The sequence below is a fragment of the Xyrauchen texanus genome, chromosome 27, assembly GCF_025860055.1.
Source record: "Xyrauchen texanus isolate HMW12.3.18 chromosome 27, RBS_HiC_50CHRs, whole genome shotgun sequence".
Lineage (NCBI taxonomy): Eukaryota > Metazoa > Chordata > Actinopteri > Cypriniformes > Catostomidae > Xyrauchen > Xyrauchen texanus.
This window is the reverse complement of record NC_068302.1, coordinates 40998267-41017291: the sequence shown is the minus strand read 5'-3', so window position 1 is coordinate 41017291 and position 19025 is coordinate 40998267. Positions and strand designations below refer to the sequence as shown.

The window sequence follows — 19025 nt, the reverse complement described above, 5'->3', positions numbered from 1 at the left end:
AGGGCTGTCAATTGGACCCCCAAATAATGCATAATAATTCAAATATTTATATATATAATATTGATATAATAATAAATAAATAATAGGGATTGAAGTTTGAAATAAATTGCATTATTGTGGCAGATGAATAAAGCATTGCTTAGAAAATTCAAAAAGTGGCGTAACTCCTTTAACTAAATGTTACCACCAGTAGGTCCAAAGGGGGGCGCTATATCGTGCTGTAACATTTACGCTTAAAACGTTAAAGTTTACGTATACATAAGTCAGGCATATGAGGTGTCATTTAAAAGCTTAAAATCTGGACTTTTCAGAGATAACCATATTTTCTGCATTTATGTTACTTAAAATAACAAAATAAGGCTTCGAAACATGCACTTTGAAAATTAGCGCCCCCTAGAGGTCATATGGTAGAAATTTTTCTATCAAAATAAAAGTCCTTCACATAGCATATAAATGGGCAAGTCATATATCAAAGGAAAGCTCTCATTCTCAGGAATGTGACTTTATATTTAATATTGTTGGATTTATACCACAGTTTGAAAGATTTACAAAAGAATCACAAAGTGAAATATGATTTCTGTAAGTCATCAAATGCAAACGTCTCTTTTATGCGCCGATCACTGCTGCTGTAAGCCCCAAGTAGTTGATGAAAAAATTATACTTACTTGTCTGTAAGCTTGCTTGTGTGAATAACCTGATATTATATCTTAGATGTCCAGAACAAATTATGCCATTCAGCAGGAAAAGCATGCTAAACAAATCATCAGAAAAATATGTGTTCGAATATTGATGATAAAATGTTTTATATCATCACAAAGGGGAGGATCTCATCTTTCTAATGACACCTAGATTGAGCTTGTAGTCCACTCAGAGGCCGAGATATTCAATGAAATAATGAGGGTGTTGCTTGAACTGAACATTAGACTGAATGTCTATGGACGAGCACATCTGTGAGTGTGTGTTAAAATGTGTTAGAGCGCCCCCTAAAGTTCACATCTGTGAGGGGTATAATGTGTTAGAGCGCCCCCTACAGTTCACATCTGTGAGGGGTATAATGTGTTAGAGCACCCCTACAGTTCACATCTGTGAGGGATATAATGTGTTAGAGCCCCCTACAGTTCACATCTGTGAGGGATATAATGTGTTAGAGCGCCCCTACAGTTCACATCTGTGAGGGGTATAATGTGTTAGAGCCCCCTACAGTTCACATCTGTGAGGGGTATAATGTGTTAGAGCGCCCCTACAGTTCACATCTGTGAGGGGTATAATGTGTTAGAGCGCCATCTACAGTTCACATCTGTGAGGGGTATAATGTGTTAGAGCCCCCTACAGTTCACATCTGTGAGGGGTATAATGTGTTAGAGCGCCCCTACAGTTCACATCTGTGAGGGGTATAATGTGTTAGAGCCCCCTACAGTTCACATCTGTGAGGGGTAAAATGTGTTAGAGCCCCCTACAGTTCACATCTGTGAGGGGTAAAATGTGTTAGAGCTCCCCTACAGTTCACATCTGTGAGGGGTATAATGTGTTAGAGCGCCCCATCTGTGTATTGTGATGGAATGTGATGGAGGAACAAAATATCTGCCACCTAGTGGAATAAAATGAGACTTTTCAAAGTGAGGTGAACCGAACCAGAATTACATGGTTATAAAAATAGGACAATATAAATATATTTATTATAATTTTATTTATTTTATTTTTTAAGCTTTGTTTATCTTAAGATTATTAACACATACAATTTTATTTATGAATATTTGGAGTCTTTTTCTTAATTGGATTTAAAAAAAAAAAAAATATGATCCTACATTTATATTAATTGTGAGTTTTTATGTTTGAGTATGAAAAATTTTGGGTGGCAGCACAAAAATAATGCACTAGAGTTTAAGGGGTTAAAAACTTTATATATTATTTATATTTAAATATATATAATTTATATATAAAATTAATCGCACTACATTAAATCGACAGCCCTACAAATATATATATATATATTAGGGCTGTCAATCAATTAACATTTTTAATCGAATTAATTACATGGTGTGCAGATTAATTAATCGCCTCATATAACAATAATTCAATATATGATGATTAAATAATTATACATAGTTATCTTTAAATATTTAACAATAAACCTATTTCGCGTTTGCGCTCCAAGTGACGCATGTCTGTTTGTGCTGCTGCTGAAGTGTTTGTTCACTGTATAAACTGTGTGTTGCTCAAACAGCTGAAGTTTCACTTACTGCCCCCTGGAGTAAACAGGTGGTACTACAAGCATTTCTCAGGAATCTTCCTTATTACGGTCCTTGGGAGCATTGCGATTAATTGCGTTAATTTTTTAATGCGTTATTTTTTGTAAAATTAATCACACTGAATTAACACGTTAAATCGACAGCCCTAGTATATATATATATATATATATATATATATATATATATATATATTTTTTTTTTTATAACATATATATTATATATTATAACACCTGGAAATGTCATGGAATTTCAGTAGTCAAAAAGTGTGAGAATCACCTTTGAGAATAAGGAGATAAATAGACAAATAAACTCAAAAGCAAAACATCCAAACACTTAAGAGTTATGGCATTTTGTTATTATTGTGGAGGGAAAAAATGCTTCGCTATCTTTATATTTTGAATGAAATAAATTTTAGGATTAGAGAAGTCTTTTTAGATTTTATGGTTTTAATGGTTTACATAAAATATAAATGCTTCAGATAAAATGATGTCACTAGTTGTGTCACAGAGCTGTTTCTTTGATGTTTAGACGCAGCGGCTACAGCGAGAGGTGCGCGCAGAACACGAGTTCAGCATGCGAGAGCTGCAGGACAGCGGCCGACGTCTGCGTGAGGACTGTGCCCACCAGGTGGAGCTGGAGAGGTCAAAGGTCAGGCAACTGGAGGATCAACTGAGCCGACAACAACAGCAGGTAAACACCGCACACGCGACCCGTGATGTTGAACTCTGTCCTTCTAAGAGCACGAGCTGGAGGGGTGGGGCCTGTTCACTGTGAGGTCATGGGGTCATAAGGTCAGGCCGTTCCTCTCTGAAGCCCTGCTGATAGTGTACCGAGTACTGTCAATATCTGCTAATCCACCCGCTGGTAAATAAGGAGTCAAGAAGTGACCCATTAATCCAGTGAGATCATTATACTCTGACTAGTAGGTCTAGAGATCATTTTTGTTTGTTTCTCTCTCTCTGATATGACTGTATTTATACTGACACTATCAATGTGGAGACAGTTTCACACAAAAGTAAATGTTTTTTCACAGGTGTTTATTCACTTTGTGTGAAAACAGTCATGCATCCTGGAAAACCTGGAATTTTGCAATGCAGTTTTCCAGTCATGGAAATATTTCAGTATAATTAGTTTGATTGTGTTGCTAGCCAGGTTTCTGTTACATGAACAAAACTCAGTAACGATCAGGATTCGGAATAGGAGTCAAATACACATTTGTGTCGTTTTGTCACGGCTGGCGTCTGCATATTGTGACATCATCAGCAGTTAAGGACGCTTACACCCTCATGATTGATTACAGATATGGCCAATCACGTGCTTGGCAGTCGGGGTCCAACCGAGGCAGATCGTTTGATTGGTTACAGCTACGGCCAATCGCGTGCTTGGCAGGCGCGGTCCAACTGAGGCAGATCGTTTGATTGGTTACAGCTACGGCCAATCGCGTGCTTGGCTACAGTGAGAAGCGGCACTCATGAAACTTCACATTCATAAACAAACTGAATGGCCTGGTACATGTACCGACCGACTGAATGGGAGGGGCATGTTGTTAGTTTACTTCAGCATTGGCATGTGATTCTACCTTGTTCATCACAGAGAGAAAAGGGCGGGTGAGCTATAATTGTGTAAAAGTGACTGATGTTTATTCATGTTGAGGGCTTTCATATGACTCGTGTCAGCGCTGCCGAATACATTGAAGTCTATGAAGTGACTCATCAGCACAAACTTTGCTCCAACTTCCAAAGTGTTTTTCACACACTTTTTTGCCTCATTAAATGTCTTTAAGACAGTACAGTAATTACCAAAAAAATAACGCTAAGATATAAACAAACGAGTCCTCTTTTTATTTTCTGCAATCAAATCAATTGCCGTTATTCTCTTCCAATTAAATGTTTTCAATGTTTAGTGTGCACACCTGCTTCCGTGCATGGCAAGCTCTTAAAATCGCCTCTCCGTTCTTAAAATAAATACTATAAAGTCTCTTGGCAGATTTTGGTGGTGAATATCTCAAAATGAGAGTTTCAGATCAGACTCCGTCTATTTCCTGCAGAATCAGAGCTTCTCCAACATCTTCAGATGTTCTGCCGACACTCCGTCTCCTGAAATACTGCAGTCTGCTGTCTCATTTTTTCCCAGAAAACATCTGGCCCGACCCGCAGCTAACAAATCAAGCAAAGTAGGTTTCTGACATGCGAAAAGAGAAGCAGCCTGTGATGAGAGCTGTTTGGCCGTGTCTGTGTGTAGCGGTCCATCTTGTCTTCTCTCTCGTGTCAGTAACATGTAAACATACACTCGTCCCGTGTCGACACACACTAACCGGTAGAATCCGCCTGTCTGTTTTTCTTTTTTTTAACTGGACTCACTCTCCTCGTTTGTGAAAATTGTCCATCGTGTGTCGGGATCCGCTGGCATCTGCTTTCTGTCAGACACCGGGAGAGGGAGGGGGGGAGGCGGGGGAATGGAGAGCACTTTTAAGGTTTTAGTTCTGGACGCTGTCAGTCGAACACTCCTGAAGTGTTTTAGCAGTAGCTGTGAGTTAGAAGCTGCACTTCCCTGTACAATGCATATTGACAAGTGCTTCTACATTTGCTGACAAAATAGACATGTTCTGTTTTCATAACTGATGGAAATATGATTATTTACTGTCAAACATACTAGGTATGTTCTCATACAGATAATGGTGTCAGTGATGGTCCGATAATGCGCTCATGTACTTGCACTCGTAACAATGCAAAGCAAATGTGTAAAGCCGAAAACACTTTATTAGATGACAGAGAGCACTCGTTCACTTTGTAGTGTGCAGCACATACAGACTACATATTTATTTAATGAAATAGCAGCTTTTTATGGTTTAATAATCAAATTGGGTCACTTACAACCTGCTTTTCCAGAGGTGAGAAGTTACTGTCAAAAACACACAGAAACAGAAAGGGCTACAAAATAAAAGCTTGTGCCAAAATAAAAGCTCAGTTTAAATGAAAAAAGTATTATAGAAATATATCACTACTGTAAAGTTATGTAATATTCACTGTAATTCTGCTAATAATAATAATAATAATAATAAATTAGTCATAATTGTATTATCTATATCGTCACCTTCCTAAGTCAAGAGTGTGACTTTTGTGAGCTTTTCAAGATGGCCACTGCTTCAAGAACAACGAAAATCTACAACTCTACCACTGAAATGATTTTCATAAGAGGAGTACTATATGCATTATGTTTAGTTAGTTTGTTAGTTATGCGTTATTGTTGACGAAGTTGAAGGTTTAAAATTGCTTAAGTCATTTATTCCTCTTATGTTACATAATTGACACATTGTTATTAGTACATCAATAGTCATCTGTTGTCATAACCCTTTTGAGTGAAATTATTAATAAATGGCAGTTATTCAATATTTGGTTCAGTTTTTTGTGTTTTCTGAAAAACCTGAAAAAATGACTATGCAATATCTCACTTTGTGATGCTCTACTATTTGTCAAAAACACCTCTAATGTTGTATTTTGGATTGTGTTTGAAGTTCTGTGTAAAATCGCTTCATTTGATGAAAGTAATACAATTTTAATTTAATGTTCTATTTTCATCGATTCAGTTATTTAAATATATAATTAATTTATTTAGACACTTTTAATAATAAAATTAATTATAAAATACATTTTATTTAAATAAACTGGTAAGTATGGAATTCAGAAAAATGTAAATAGAAAACATGAAACGGATGCAAAAATATAACTGTATTTGGGGGGAATAACTTGTCCCTTACATTTGCAAAAGAACACCTATTGATAGACAGCCTAAACATATTGGTTAGTATTATATGATATTGTAAACGATGCTCAAACCAGCCCGTCTGGCACCAACAATCCCAATCAACAAGATCACATTTTCCCCCATTCTGATGGTTGATGTGAATATTAACTGACGCTCCTGACCTGTATCTGGATGATTTTATGCACTGCTTCCACATGATTGACTGATAAGATAATCACTTGGATGATTGCTGGTGTCAGTCGGGCCGGTTTGAGTATTTCTGGGATTTTCACGCACAACAGTCTCTATAATTTACTCAGAATGGCGCCAAAAACACAAAACTTCCAGTGAGGGGCAGTTCTGTGTATGAAACACTTGTTGATGAGAGAGGTCAACAGAGACTGGTTTGAACTGATAAAGTCTACAGTAACTCAGATAACCCCTCTGTATAATTGTGGCTGTTCTGAGATGAGGTTTGGTGGCACGAGTGCGACCTACACAATATTAGACAGGTGGTTTTAATGTTGTGGCTGATCGGTGTATATATAGAGCAAAAGATGTGAAAGCACAGAGTTTATACATTTTAAACAGATTTTTTTTGGCGTGAAACATAAACCGAATCTAAAAACAGCGGATTCTCCAGATTAAAATGAGTCCAAATACAACGTGATCGGTAAAATGCGACACTACCTCCGATTTCTTTTTCATTGTTCTGGTCTATGCTAACAAAATGGACCAATCACAGCTGTTGAGGTCTTTGTTGACGTGTCACGCAGAGGTGCACGACTGGCTCCATAATAGGTTTGACGCAAAATTATAAATTGTCCTAAAAACGGTACAAATATCGCTACATGTTTTCAGTTTGGAATGATTTAATGGCGCCACATAAACCAGTTGAATTATTCTGTGACAAACTCTTGTGCTTTTGTTTCATCATGTTGATGTTGTTTTCATTCTTAAGATTCAAGAGGCAGAAAATAAATACAGACAGTTGGAGAAAGAGTTTCATCAGTACCGAGACCAGCAGAACGTTCGGCCAGAGATCCGTCTGCAGTCAGAGGTCAATCTGCTGACCCTGGAGAAGGTCAGAGCCCCTAAATGACCTTTGCACTCATCAATGTAACACTCAGAGTTCAGAGGTCTTTATGTGACATCAAATAGATAGTTTTGTGAGATCTTTGTTGTTTGTGTTTGTAAATAATCAGGTTGAATTGGAGAGGAAGTTGGAATCGGCGACTAAATCTAAACTGCATTATAAACAGCAGTGGGGACGCGCCCTGAAAGAGCTGGCCCGATTCAAACAGGTGAGATGTTTAAACTATCACATGTTCTCACAGAATTACTCACAGTTTACATACTGTAAAACTGGCCCCATTAACTTACATTGAACGTGCTTTAATGTTATACTTATTTATGTTTCCAAGTGCACGTAAACGTCTCGTTCAAGAAGTTTTGATATCGATACCGATACCTTGACTTTGATACCGGTTCCCAAGCGATACTTTTTTCAATACTTTGATCGCGGGGAGAAAAAACTCTCCAGGAAATTGCCGGTATTAGCGCTGGTTGGACGCTAGGTGGTGCTATGGGGTAATGTTGGGTAAACATGGTTAGGGTTAAGACTACACTATAAAGCAAGACACCTTGATTTCAAACTTTGAACTTTATTTTTTATTTATTTGAACTAAAAGTTTGGATGAAAATCGCTCTTTTAAGCCGCAAAACTTCTGTCAGAACAAGACGAAACGTTCTACTATGTCAGGAAGATAGTTAAGAACTGATGTAGCAGTGAAGATACGAGGAAATATGCAAGTCTTGTCTGTCAAAGTGAGTAAGATGCTTACGTCCAATCCTTAAATAGAAAGACATCAGCTCAATTATTGATCTTATCGGTTCTGTGGAAACTACCTTTTACCATGGCAACCAATATATTCTGGCAAAATACCATATATAGGCTACTGCACTTATTGTTACTTATTTATGTAATATCTATATTATATTTTTGGCACAACTGTGGTTGTCAGTACATGTTTGTAGGGGGTTACAAAATATGATGCTTTCCAGTTCCAAATTTATGCAATTGATTTAATCAATATTAACATATTTATGTAATATTTATTTATTTACAGTTTGAAAGTGCATTTTTAAATGTTTATTTAAAAACAATCTGTCTATATTACAATTGTTTTAGTTATAAAAGTGAATAGACACAGTTTGGGTCCCAGGTAACACAAAATAATTTGGATCCTGGGCAGAGAAAGTTTAAGGACCCCTGATGTAAGGGGGTCTGTGTATCTCAGTGAGTATTGACGCTGACTATCACACCTGGAGTCGTGAGTTTGAATCCAGGGCGTGCTGAGTGACTCCAGGCAGGTCTCCTTAGCAACCAAATTGGGCCGGTTGCTAGGGAGGGCAAAGTCACATGGGGTAACCTCACCCAAAACACCCAAATCACACAAAACACGCAAAACACCCAAAACACCCAAATCACGCAAAACACCCAAAACACTCAAAACACCCAAAACACTCAAAACACCCAAATCACCCAAAACACCCAAATCACCCAAAACACTCAAAACACCCAAAACACTCAAAACACCCAAATCACCCAAAACACCCAAAACACCCAAAACACGCAAAACACCCAAAACACCCAAATCACGCAAAACACCCAAAACACTCAAAACACCCAAAACATTCAAAACACCCAAATCACCCAAAACACCCAAATCACCCAAAACACTCAAAACACCCAAAACACTCAAAACACCCAAATCACCCAAAACACCCAAAACACCCAAAACACCCAAAACACGCAAAACACTCAAAACACCCAAATCACTCAAAACACCCAAAACACGCAAATCACTCAAAACACCCAAATCACTCAAAACACCCAAAACACGCAAAACACCCAAAACACCCAAAACACGCAAAACACCCAAATCACTCAAAACACCCAAAACACGCAAATCACCCAAAACACCCAAAACACGCAAATCACCCAAAACACTCAAAACACCCAAAACACTCAAAACACCCAAATCACCCAAAACACCCAAATCACCCAAAACACTCAAATCACCCAAAACACCCAAATCACCCAAATCACCCAAAACACCCAAATCACCCAAAACACTCAAAACACCCAAAACACTCAAAACACCCAAATCACCCAAAACACCCAAAACACGCAAATCACCCAAAACACCCAAAACACGCAAATCACCCAAAACACCCAAAACACGCAAATCACCCAAAACACTCAAAACACCCAAAACACTCAAAACACCCAAATCACCCAAAACACTCAAAACACCCAAAACACTCAAAACACCCAAATCACCCAAAACACCCAAAACACGCAAATCACCCAAAACACCCAAAACACGCAAATCACCCAAAACACTCAAAACACCCAAAACACCCAAATCACCCAAAACACCCAAATCACCCAAATCACCCAAAACACCCAAATCACCCAAAACACTCAAAACACCCAAAACACTCAAAACACCCAAAACACCCAAAACACGCAAATCACCCAAAACACCCAAAACACGCAAATCACCCAAAACACTCAAAACACCCAAATCACCCAAAACACCCAAATCACCCAAAACACTCAAAACACCCAAATCACCCAAAACACTCAAAACACCCAAAACACTCAAAACACCCAAATCACCCAAAACACCCAAAACACGCAAATCACCCAAAACACCCAAAACACGCAAATCACCCAAAACACTCAAAACACCCAAAACACCCAAAACACCCAAAACACCCAAATCACCCAAAACACCCAAATCACCCAAAACACTCAAAACACCCAAAACACCCAAAACACCCAAAACACCCAAATCACTCAAAACACCCAAAACACCCAAAACACTCAAAACACCCAAATCACCCAAAACACCCAAAACACCCAAAACACCCAAAACACTCAAAACACCCAAATCACCCAAAACACCCAAAACACCCAAATCACCCAAAACACCCAAAACACTCAAAACACCCAAATCACCCAAAACACCCAAAACACTCAAAACACCCAAATCACTCAAAACACTCAAAACACTCAAAACACCCAAATCACTCAAAACACCCAAAACACCCAAAACACCCAAATCACCCAAAACACTCAAAACACTCAAAACACTCAAAACACCCAAATCACCCAAAACACCCAAATCACCCAAAACACCCAAAACACTCAAAACACTCAAAACACCCAAAACACCCAAAACACCCAAATCACCCAAAACACCCAAATCACCCAAAACACTCAAAACACTCAAAACACTCAAAACACCCAAAACACCCAAAACACTCAAAACAATCAAAACACTCAAAACACCCAAAACACCCAAAACACTCAAAACACCCAAAACACCCAAATCACTCAAAACACCCAAAACACCCAAATCACCCAAAACACCCAAATCACCCAAAACACTCAAAACACTCAAAACACTCAAAACACCCAAAACACCCAAAACACTCAAAACAATCAAAACACTCAAAACACCCAAAACACCCAAATCACCCAAAACAATCAAAACACTCAAAACACTCAAAACAATCAAAACACTCAAAACACCCAAAACACTCAAAACACCCAAAACACTCAAATCACCCAAAACACCCAAAACACTCAAAACACCCAAAACACCCAAAACACCCAAATCACCCAAAACACTCAAATCACCCAAAACACCCAAATCACTCAAAACACTCAAATCACCCAAAACACTCAAAACACCCAAAACACTCAAATCACCCAAAACACCCAAAACACTCAAAACACCCAAAACACCCAAAACACTCAAAACACCCAAATCACCCAAAACACTCAAAACACCCAAAACACTCAAAACACCCAAAACACTCAAAACACCCAAATCACTCAAAACACTCAAATCACCCAAAACACTCAAATCACCCAAAACACCCAAAACACCCAAATCACTCAAATCACTCAAAACACCCAAAACACTCAAAACACCCAAATCACTCAAAACACCCAAAACACTCAAAACACCCAAATCACTCAAAACACTCAAATCACCCAAAACACTCAAAACACCCAAAACACCCAAAACACTCAAATCACCCAAAACACTCAAAACACCCAAAACACTCAAAACACCCAAAACACTCAAATCACCCAAAACACCCAAAACACTCAAAACACCCAAAACACCCAAATCACTCAAAACACTCAAATCACCCAAAACACTCAAAACACCCAAAACACTCAAAACACCCAAAACACTCAAATCACCCAAAACACTCAAAACACCCAAAACACTCAAATCACCCAAAACACCCAAAACACTCAAAACACCCAAAACACCCAAATCACTCAAAACACTCAAATCACCCAAAACACTCAAAACACCCAAAACACTCAAATCACCCAAAACACCCAAAACACTCAAAACACCCAAAACACCCAAATCACTCAAAACACTCAAATCACCCAAAACACTCAAAACACCCAAAACACTCAAATCACCCAAAACACCCAAAACACTCAAAACACCCAAAACACTCAAAACACCCAAAACACTCAAATCACCCAAAACACCCAAATCACTCAAAACACCCAAAACACCCAAAACACCCAAAACACTCAAATCACCCAAAACACCCAAATCACTCAAAACACCCAAAACACCCAAAACACCCAAATCACCCAAAACACTCAAATCACCCAAAACACCCAAATCACTCAAAACACTCAAATCACCCAAATCACCCAAAACAATTTCAAATAAAAATGAGTGACTGTTATACATCCAGTCGCAGTAATGATATTAACAAATACATTTAACAATGCACAGACAGTTTAGTGATATTCCCGCAGTTTAAATAAAATCCCGAGTCCGGTCTGGAGTACTACAACATTAATTGACGGTCTCAGACGCGGAGGCAACTGAGGTTCGTCCTTCACCACCCGGATTGAGGCAAGTCACTACACCACCACGAGGACTTGGACCGCATTGGGAATTGGGCGTTCCAACATTGGAGAGAAAATCCAAAATAAATATAAACAAAGAACCCTCGATGTAACGGATATAAACAAAATAGGCAATGTTAATCACAATGATTAGTTTGACAATTAATTACCCTCCAAAATATTCGGAGAATGGAATAACGGCACAAAAGGAGCATCTGTGGTAAACTGACTGTAGCGCGCAGGAAAGTCGTGTAGACTAAAGTAAGCGTTTAACTGCATTAAGTGTTCTGAAACGGCGAGCTGTCACGAGCTGCAGTGAAACATTGAGCTGCTTCTCCTGTGAACCCTGAACGCCACTAATACAGAATAAACACGGCGCTTATCAGCCTGCTAATAACTGTTACTGACACAAACCAGCTGCGCATTCTTTCCATTCAAGTGCCACATATATATTAAGAAAACATGGGATTTATGGTGCTCGAAGGGCTTCATAATTTAATTTGAAATTGAGCTATAAATCAGCTTTATGTTAAACATTAGCCTTCTTTAATATCACGTTGGCTTGTTGAAAGATCGATGGATGTGTATTAAGTGGATCGTTTTTCATTTTTCACTGCAATAATCTCCTTGTTCTCATGTAACTTTGTAGAATGACTAAATATATGTGGCGAGTCATTATGGGGTAACGGAGCACAAGAGAAAGTGGAAATGTAACTGGATATCTGCCGTGATATCTTCCCTGTGTTATCTCCTAATGATGGATCTGTTTCAGCTCTGTTTTGCTGTTTCTGTGGGGGAACGTCATGTGTGAAACGCTCCAGGTGTCAGTTTTGCCCCAGAAAACTGCACTTGAGTCTCGTCTGGCGTCTGCGGCGGGGTCGTTCTGAGGTCACGTGTTTATTTACACAAGCTAACGCGCATCTTCAGCCGTTTCACAGCGAACGCTCCCGTTCAAGACTCTGGAAACATGTTCAGCCGCTGTTAACCGCAGGTAGCAAAGAAAACAATGAACCCCCACGAGAGTTAAAGAAATCTTCAGGATAATTGCGGCTGTGTTTTACTTAGTCAAGGCGACTTCTAAGTGTTGTTTGTTTTTCCTGCAATTTTGGCCGAAGCGAATGTTGTAATGCTTGAAGAAAACTACAAATTAAATGAGATCATTAATAACATGAAGCTAATTTGAGCTGTGAGTTTTTCCTCAATGCTTTATTCTGTCAACGGATGAAGGAGAATATTAATGTGCGGTTTCACTGCAATGAGCTACACGTTTCCCATCATACACTGCGGGGAACTTTGCATTAAACCATCGATTGAGACGTACAGTATTGCCGAGTCCCATCAGAATAATTAGGATTATTCTGGAAACTATTAGGCATGTGTTCTCAAGTGGAAAAACATGCTGATTGTTTGTATGTTTATATTGCGGAATATGCTGCTTTTCATGCCGGAATTTTAACGCCACAGAATTGCGATAATAAACATTGTTTTCAAACTGCTTTTTATTAGACGCCCCCCCCCCGTCTGTTACTGGTCGATCAAACAGATAGTCTCGCCCCAAACTCACACCATTGGTTGAATCAGTGTTGTTGTGTCGGGCTGGATGGGTCACTCACAGAGACTGTGTTTAGAGTTTTCAAGAAAATTGAGGTGACGATGAGACTACGATTCACGAGGAGGTTACCCCATGTGACTCTGCCCTCCCTAGCAACCGGGCCAATTTGGTTGCTAAGGAGACCTGACTGGAGTCACTCAGCACGCCCCACCGAGAGCGAGAACTACATTATAGTGACCACGAGGAAGTTACCCCATGTGACTCTACCCTCCCTAGCATCCGGGCCAATTTGGTTGCTAAGGAGACCTAGCTGGAGTCACTCAGTCCAAAGCTTATTCCAAACGAATTTATGAACCTCAATAAAAAATGTTTTGTGTGTTTGTGTGTGTCTTTGTTTGTGTGTGTGTGTGTGTGTGTGTGTGTGTGTGTTCTTGCGTGTTTGCGTGTGTGTATGTGTGTGTGTGTCTTTGTTTGCGTGTGCGTGCTTGCGTGTGTGTGTTTGCGTGCGTGCATGCTTTTGCATGTTGGCGTACGTGCGTGCTTGCGTGTGTGCATGCGTGTGTGTGCGTGTTTGCGTTTGCATGTGTGTAGCGTGAGCAGGAGAATGCGATGTCACGGCTGAAGCAGCAGCAGCAGGAGTTGCAGCAGATGCGTTTGAAGTATCTGGCAGCAGAAGAGAAGGAAGCTGTCAAACACGACAAACATGAACTTCAGGACATTCGTAACCAGCTCAACAGGTACTGCTGCACACACATGCAACACGCTTCTGCTTAGTCTTATTTAAATAGTTGGGTTCGGTGCTTGATCTTTGTTTTCTTGTTTGATTTTTTTAGGTATTCTCTTTTAAATCGACCGTAAATCTAAGAAAGGCGATATATAAATAAAGCATTATCTTTATTGTACATTTGAATCTCACATGATCATTTAAAGGGATAGTTCACCCAAACATGAAACTGCTCTTATGAGTTACTCTCCTTCAATCCATCCCAGATGTGTTTGACTTTCAGAACCGAAAGGAAGATTTTTATAAGCACATTTCAGCTCTTTTTGTTCATATAATGCAAGTGAACAGCTGCCATCAGTCCGCTCAACGTCATATTGCACACGCCTCCAGAAGACATTAACTGATCCTCTGAAGCAAACCAATAAATCAAGAACGAAAACGTTATTCACTTTAAATCGTTGCTTCCGGCCAGCGCTGGATTGCCGTTTGATGTCATAGCGCTTACGTTTGTTTTTCCTCCCAATCTGGAACGCCCAATTCCCAATGTGCTCCAAGTCCTCATGGTGGCGTAGTGACATAATCCGGGTGGTGGAGGATGAATCTGTTGCCTCCACAATCCGCGCATCTTATCACATGACTTGATGAGCGCGTTACCGTGGAGACATAGCGCGTGTGGAGGCTTCACGCTATTCTCCGCGGCATCCACGCACAACTCACCACACGCCCCACCGAGAGCGAGAACCAAATTATAGCGACCATGAGGAGGTTACCCCATGTGAATCTACCCTCCCTAGCAACCGGCCAATTTGGTTACCCCATGTGACTCTACCCTCCCTAGCAACCGGCCCAATTTGGTTAACCCATGTGACTCTACCCTCCCTAGCAACCGGCCCAATTTGGTTACCCCATGTGACTCTACCCTCCCTAGCAACCGGCCCAATTTGGTTACCCCATTTGACTCGACCCTCCCTAGCAACCGGCCCAATTTGGTTAACCCATGTGACTCTACCCTCCCTAGCAACCGCCCAATTTGGTTAACCCATGTGACTCTACCCTCCCTAGCAACCGGCCCAATTTGGTTAACCCATGAGACTCTACCCTCCCTAGCAACCGGCCCAATTTGGTTAACCCATGTGACTCTACCCTCCCTAGCAACCGGCCAATTTGGTTACCCCATGTGACTCTACCCTCCCTAGCAACCGGCCAATTTGGTTACCCCATGTGACTCTACGCTCCCTAGCAACCGGCCAATTTGGTTGCTAAGGAGACCTGACTGGAGTCACTCAGCACACCCTTAATGTGTGCGTGTGCTTTTTATTTTATGGAGTTTTTAAAAAGTATTTCTTTAATTCTACTTTTGTTCATTTTCGTTTTGAGTTTTCGTCAATAAAAATAAGACTAACTTCAGTTCATCAGGACCGAATGTTGAAATTGGTTTGCAATAATAAAAGATATTTCTGTCACGTTTAAGACAATTCAGCAGCTTTTCCTTAAAATGTACCAAAGGTTCAAACTCAGTCGTATCAATGAACTGATGTATTACACAAAACATATACAGCAGCTTTGTCAATTGGAATAACACACGTCTTATACTCCGTTAACTGTTTAAACTCCGGTCAGATTGAAGCAGCCGGATGAATCGAGGAGCTGGAGTGAACCGGCACGCGTGTGTGTGGACGGCAGTGCCGATGATCATGTGACCCGTCTGCTGGAGGAGAGAGACACACTACTGCGGACCGGAGTTTACACGCATGACGACAGAATCATATCTGAACTCAACAGACAGATTCAGCAGGCCATGAACCACAGACACTCACAAGATCAGAGAGAGTTGAGCTCATCGTGACGCCTGATGCATTTAATGAATCTCATATTAATGTGTGTTTTAAGAAGAGCAATGGGGGAGAAATTAACTGTGTTACCTTGGACTGATTTTCATTATCAAATTAATACTTAAAATATATATTCCATGACAATTTGCACATTTTCACATTCTCAAGCGTCAGTGTGTGTTTGATATCAGCAGGTGGCGCTCTCTCTCAACAAATCACGCCATCATATTTTTATACTGTTTTGGAATATATCAGGGCTTTATGTGTTTATTTATAGTTTTTAATGTGATGTTAGTGTATTTCCAATTGTTAAACAAATTCCTAGAATGAACAGCATTTCTAGAATGTTCCGGTCTATTGCAGAACATTCAATAGGAACTATGAAGTCTTTTACAATTTTGGAGAGTCATTCCTGTAATTTAGGGACTTTTCTGTTGTGAAAATGTTGAAAAAAATGAAACGAGCTTTTATAGGTGTGTTTATGTTTCATGATGAAAGATTATATACAGGTCTAGCTCAATGATTTAAATGCAGATGTCCACTAATTAACCACTACATGGTCTGTGAAACACATCCAGATGTAATATTTGCAAACTTATAGTGATGGTTTGTATTTCTGTTAAAATGACATTTCTCCTAATAGCTTCACATAACAGGGTGAGCATGTTGTGTTTGACAGAAGAGAGATACACGTATTAAATTATGCCAGAACGATTTTACTGATGTCACTTCCTGTGTGTGACGTCATTTTATAACGTCTCAATATCATGATGACGACACACTTCAAACAAATCACGCGACACACAAACACCTACACTAAAAAATAAAAAACCTCCACTATACGTGTTAAAATTACACATTTACCACAAATAATACATGTGAGAGAATGCACTACTAAACACTTCTGTATTGAAAAGATTTGTTAATCTAGCACTAAATGTGTTTTAAGGTGCAGCTGGGGTCACATGAGGAAATGACATTAGTGCAATAAATGTTAATTATTTACGTTATTTAAAATTTGACATTTAGGCCCAAATCAGTGTGCAACATTACAAATAGTAGAAATACTGTTTTTTTTTAAAAAATTTTACAAACCAATTGAAATTAAGCATTATAAATAACATAACTTATACTTGGGACTTAAAAGTCATCAAACTGAAGAAATTACCCTTAAATAATTTGTCAATTCAGTTTTTTTCTCCTACAAAATGTAGTCGTTTGCGTTTGTGCATCATGTTCCATTCATCGTCATTCTAAAGAGTTGTGCGCATGCGTTCACAATTAAATATGGCGCCTTTAGATGCTTCGTGCACGTTTGAAATCAGTAAGCGCGTTTACATGCACGTTCTTACTGCAATTATGCTTAATAAGCTGGCAAGGTTTGTGGGTTATGTAAACGCCTTAACGGAATAGTTCACCGAAAACTCCTCGATTTAAACAGGCCCATATTGAAGTCCTTTTCTACTATAAATCTCTTACAAACATCCCTCCAGAGATCTTTTTATTTTTGGTCTTTCGTATTCTTCATGCATATTGCCAACTACTGGGCAGGGAGGAGAATTTATAATTAAAAACGACTTAAATATTGATCTGTTTATCGCCCACACCCAGGGGTGTAGCAGTCATGTTAAATTTGGGGGGGGACCCAGCTCTTAGTTTGCACAGACCCAACACTTACAGTGCAGTATTTATACAGTATTAATATACACGTATAAGTTTTATATTATATTCCGGACCCTCTTGCAAAAGAGAGTTTCCTGGTTAGGGCTGGGTGATAAAATGATATCCATAGATATCACGATAAAGAAAATCCATGATAAACTTTTGAGGTAGTTTCGATATTTACTGCATGTCGCTAAAACACAAGCAGTGTTTCCACTGGGGCGGACGAAATCCGCTCAAAGGCGTTCACAGCGCTAGGAGAGAGTCGCTCCGCACCGCTGCCAATCCTACGATCCACCTTGCGAGCATGAAGCTCGCTTTCATAGGAAACGCTCTCAGCTTTGCTCACAATGCGCCAGTGGTAATGTAGACTGTATGAACTTGCTAATGCTAGCTACCTTGCTAACGATTAGGCTACGTCGGACACCGGATTGATTCCATCCGCACCGCTAGACTTCATGACAACGGTTGCGTCCACTCATCGTCTCTAGTGAAGCGACAGAACAACAGTGATGTGGACGACAGCTCTGATCTTTCTGCGCTGTAATCGTGAATATTGTTCTCTAGCACCAAACATGCATCATTTCTGCCCGTCCCGCTCCGCACGCATCGCCTCTTTCCCTGCATGTGTGTGGACATGAAGCGCCGCATGAGTTAACGTGTTTCAAAGCAACTTTTAGACCAAAACGTTTGTCCCTTCTGAATGTGTCTTTATTAATCAGCATGTTACGAGCCTTTAATAATAAACAAATCCAATAAAATCGATTTCTGTTCTCTCGGGACACCCCTGAACCCACATTCAGCATCACTCCACAGTCACACGGGCTTCTATGCCCCATATTTGAGTATCTGAATCTAAAGAAATATAAAACATATTTCATTTTAATGTAAAAATATCCCAACAAATACTGGACTGCTGTCACTATGAACAAACCGATGATCTTTAACATTTATTTTCAATTAATAAACGGTAGAAGACGGTAAAATTGGTGACAGACCCCGCTGGCCGTCTCTGGACCCCCTGTGCAGTTTTGTTGAGACTATTTTGACTGTATAAAATGTATTTTTTCTTTTTTTCTTCCATCAACTTTGAAATAAAAAAATGTGTGAAATGTGTAAATGTGTATCGTGATAAATATCGATATCGAACAATATGAAAAAGATTATCGTGATAACAATTTTGGCCATTTGACCCAGCCCATATAAGAGGAAATAATAAGGGTCCATTCTGGGTCCAGCAGGATCACCCATACGGGCTCCATAAGGGTGCGATTTGTCGCCCAATTGGGCCCCA

The 19025-nt window shown here is 39.6% G+C and overlaps 1 protein-coding gene across 1 annotated transcript in view; it reads left to right on the top strand.

Annotated features, from left to right (window-relative positions):
• LOC127621086 (centrosomal protein of 120 kDa-like) overlaps positions 1 to 18764 on the top strand; it is a 34148-nt gene extending 15384 nt beyond the window's left edge. Inside the window, exons 16-20 of the mRNA XM_052094534.1 lie at positions 2778 to 2939; positions 6955 to 7077; positions 7199 to 7297; positions 14105 to 14250; positions 15858 to 18764. Of these exons, the coding sequence (XP_051950494.1) occupies positions 2778 to 2939; positions 6955 to 7077; positions 7199 to 7297; positions 14105 to 14250; positions 15858 to 16083 (756 nt within the window). The 3' untranslated portion in view covers positions 16084 to 18764. The remainder of the gene's footprint in view (positions 1 to 2777; positions 2940 to 6954; positions 7078 to 7198; positions 7298 to 14104; positions 14251 to 15857) is intronic.
• The last annotated feature ends 261 nt before the right edge of the window (positions 18765 to 19025 follow it).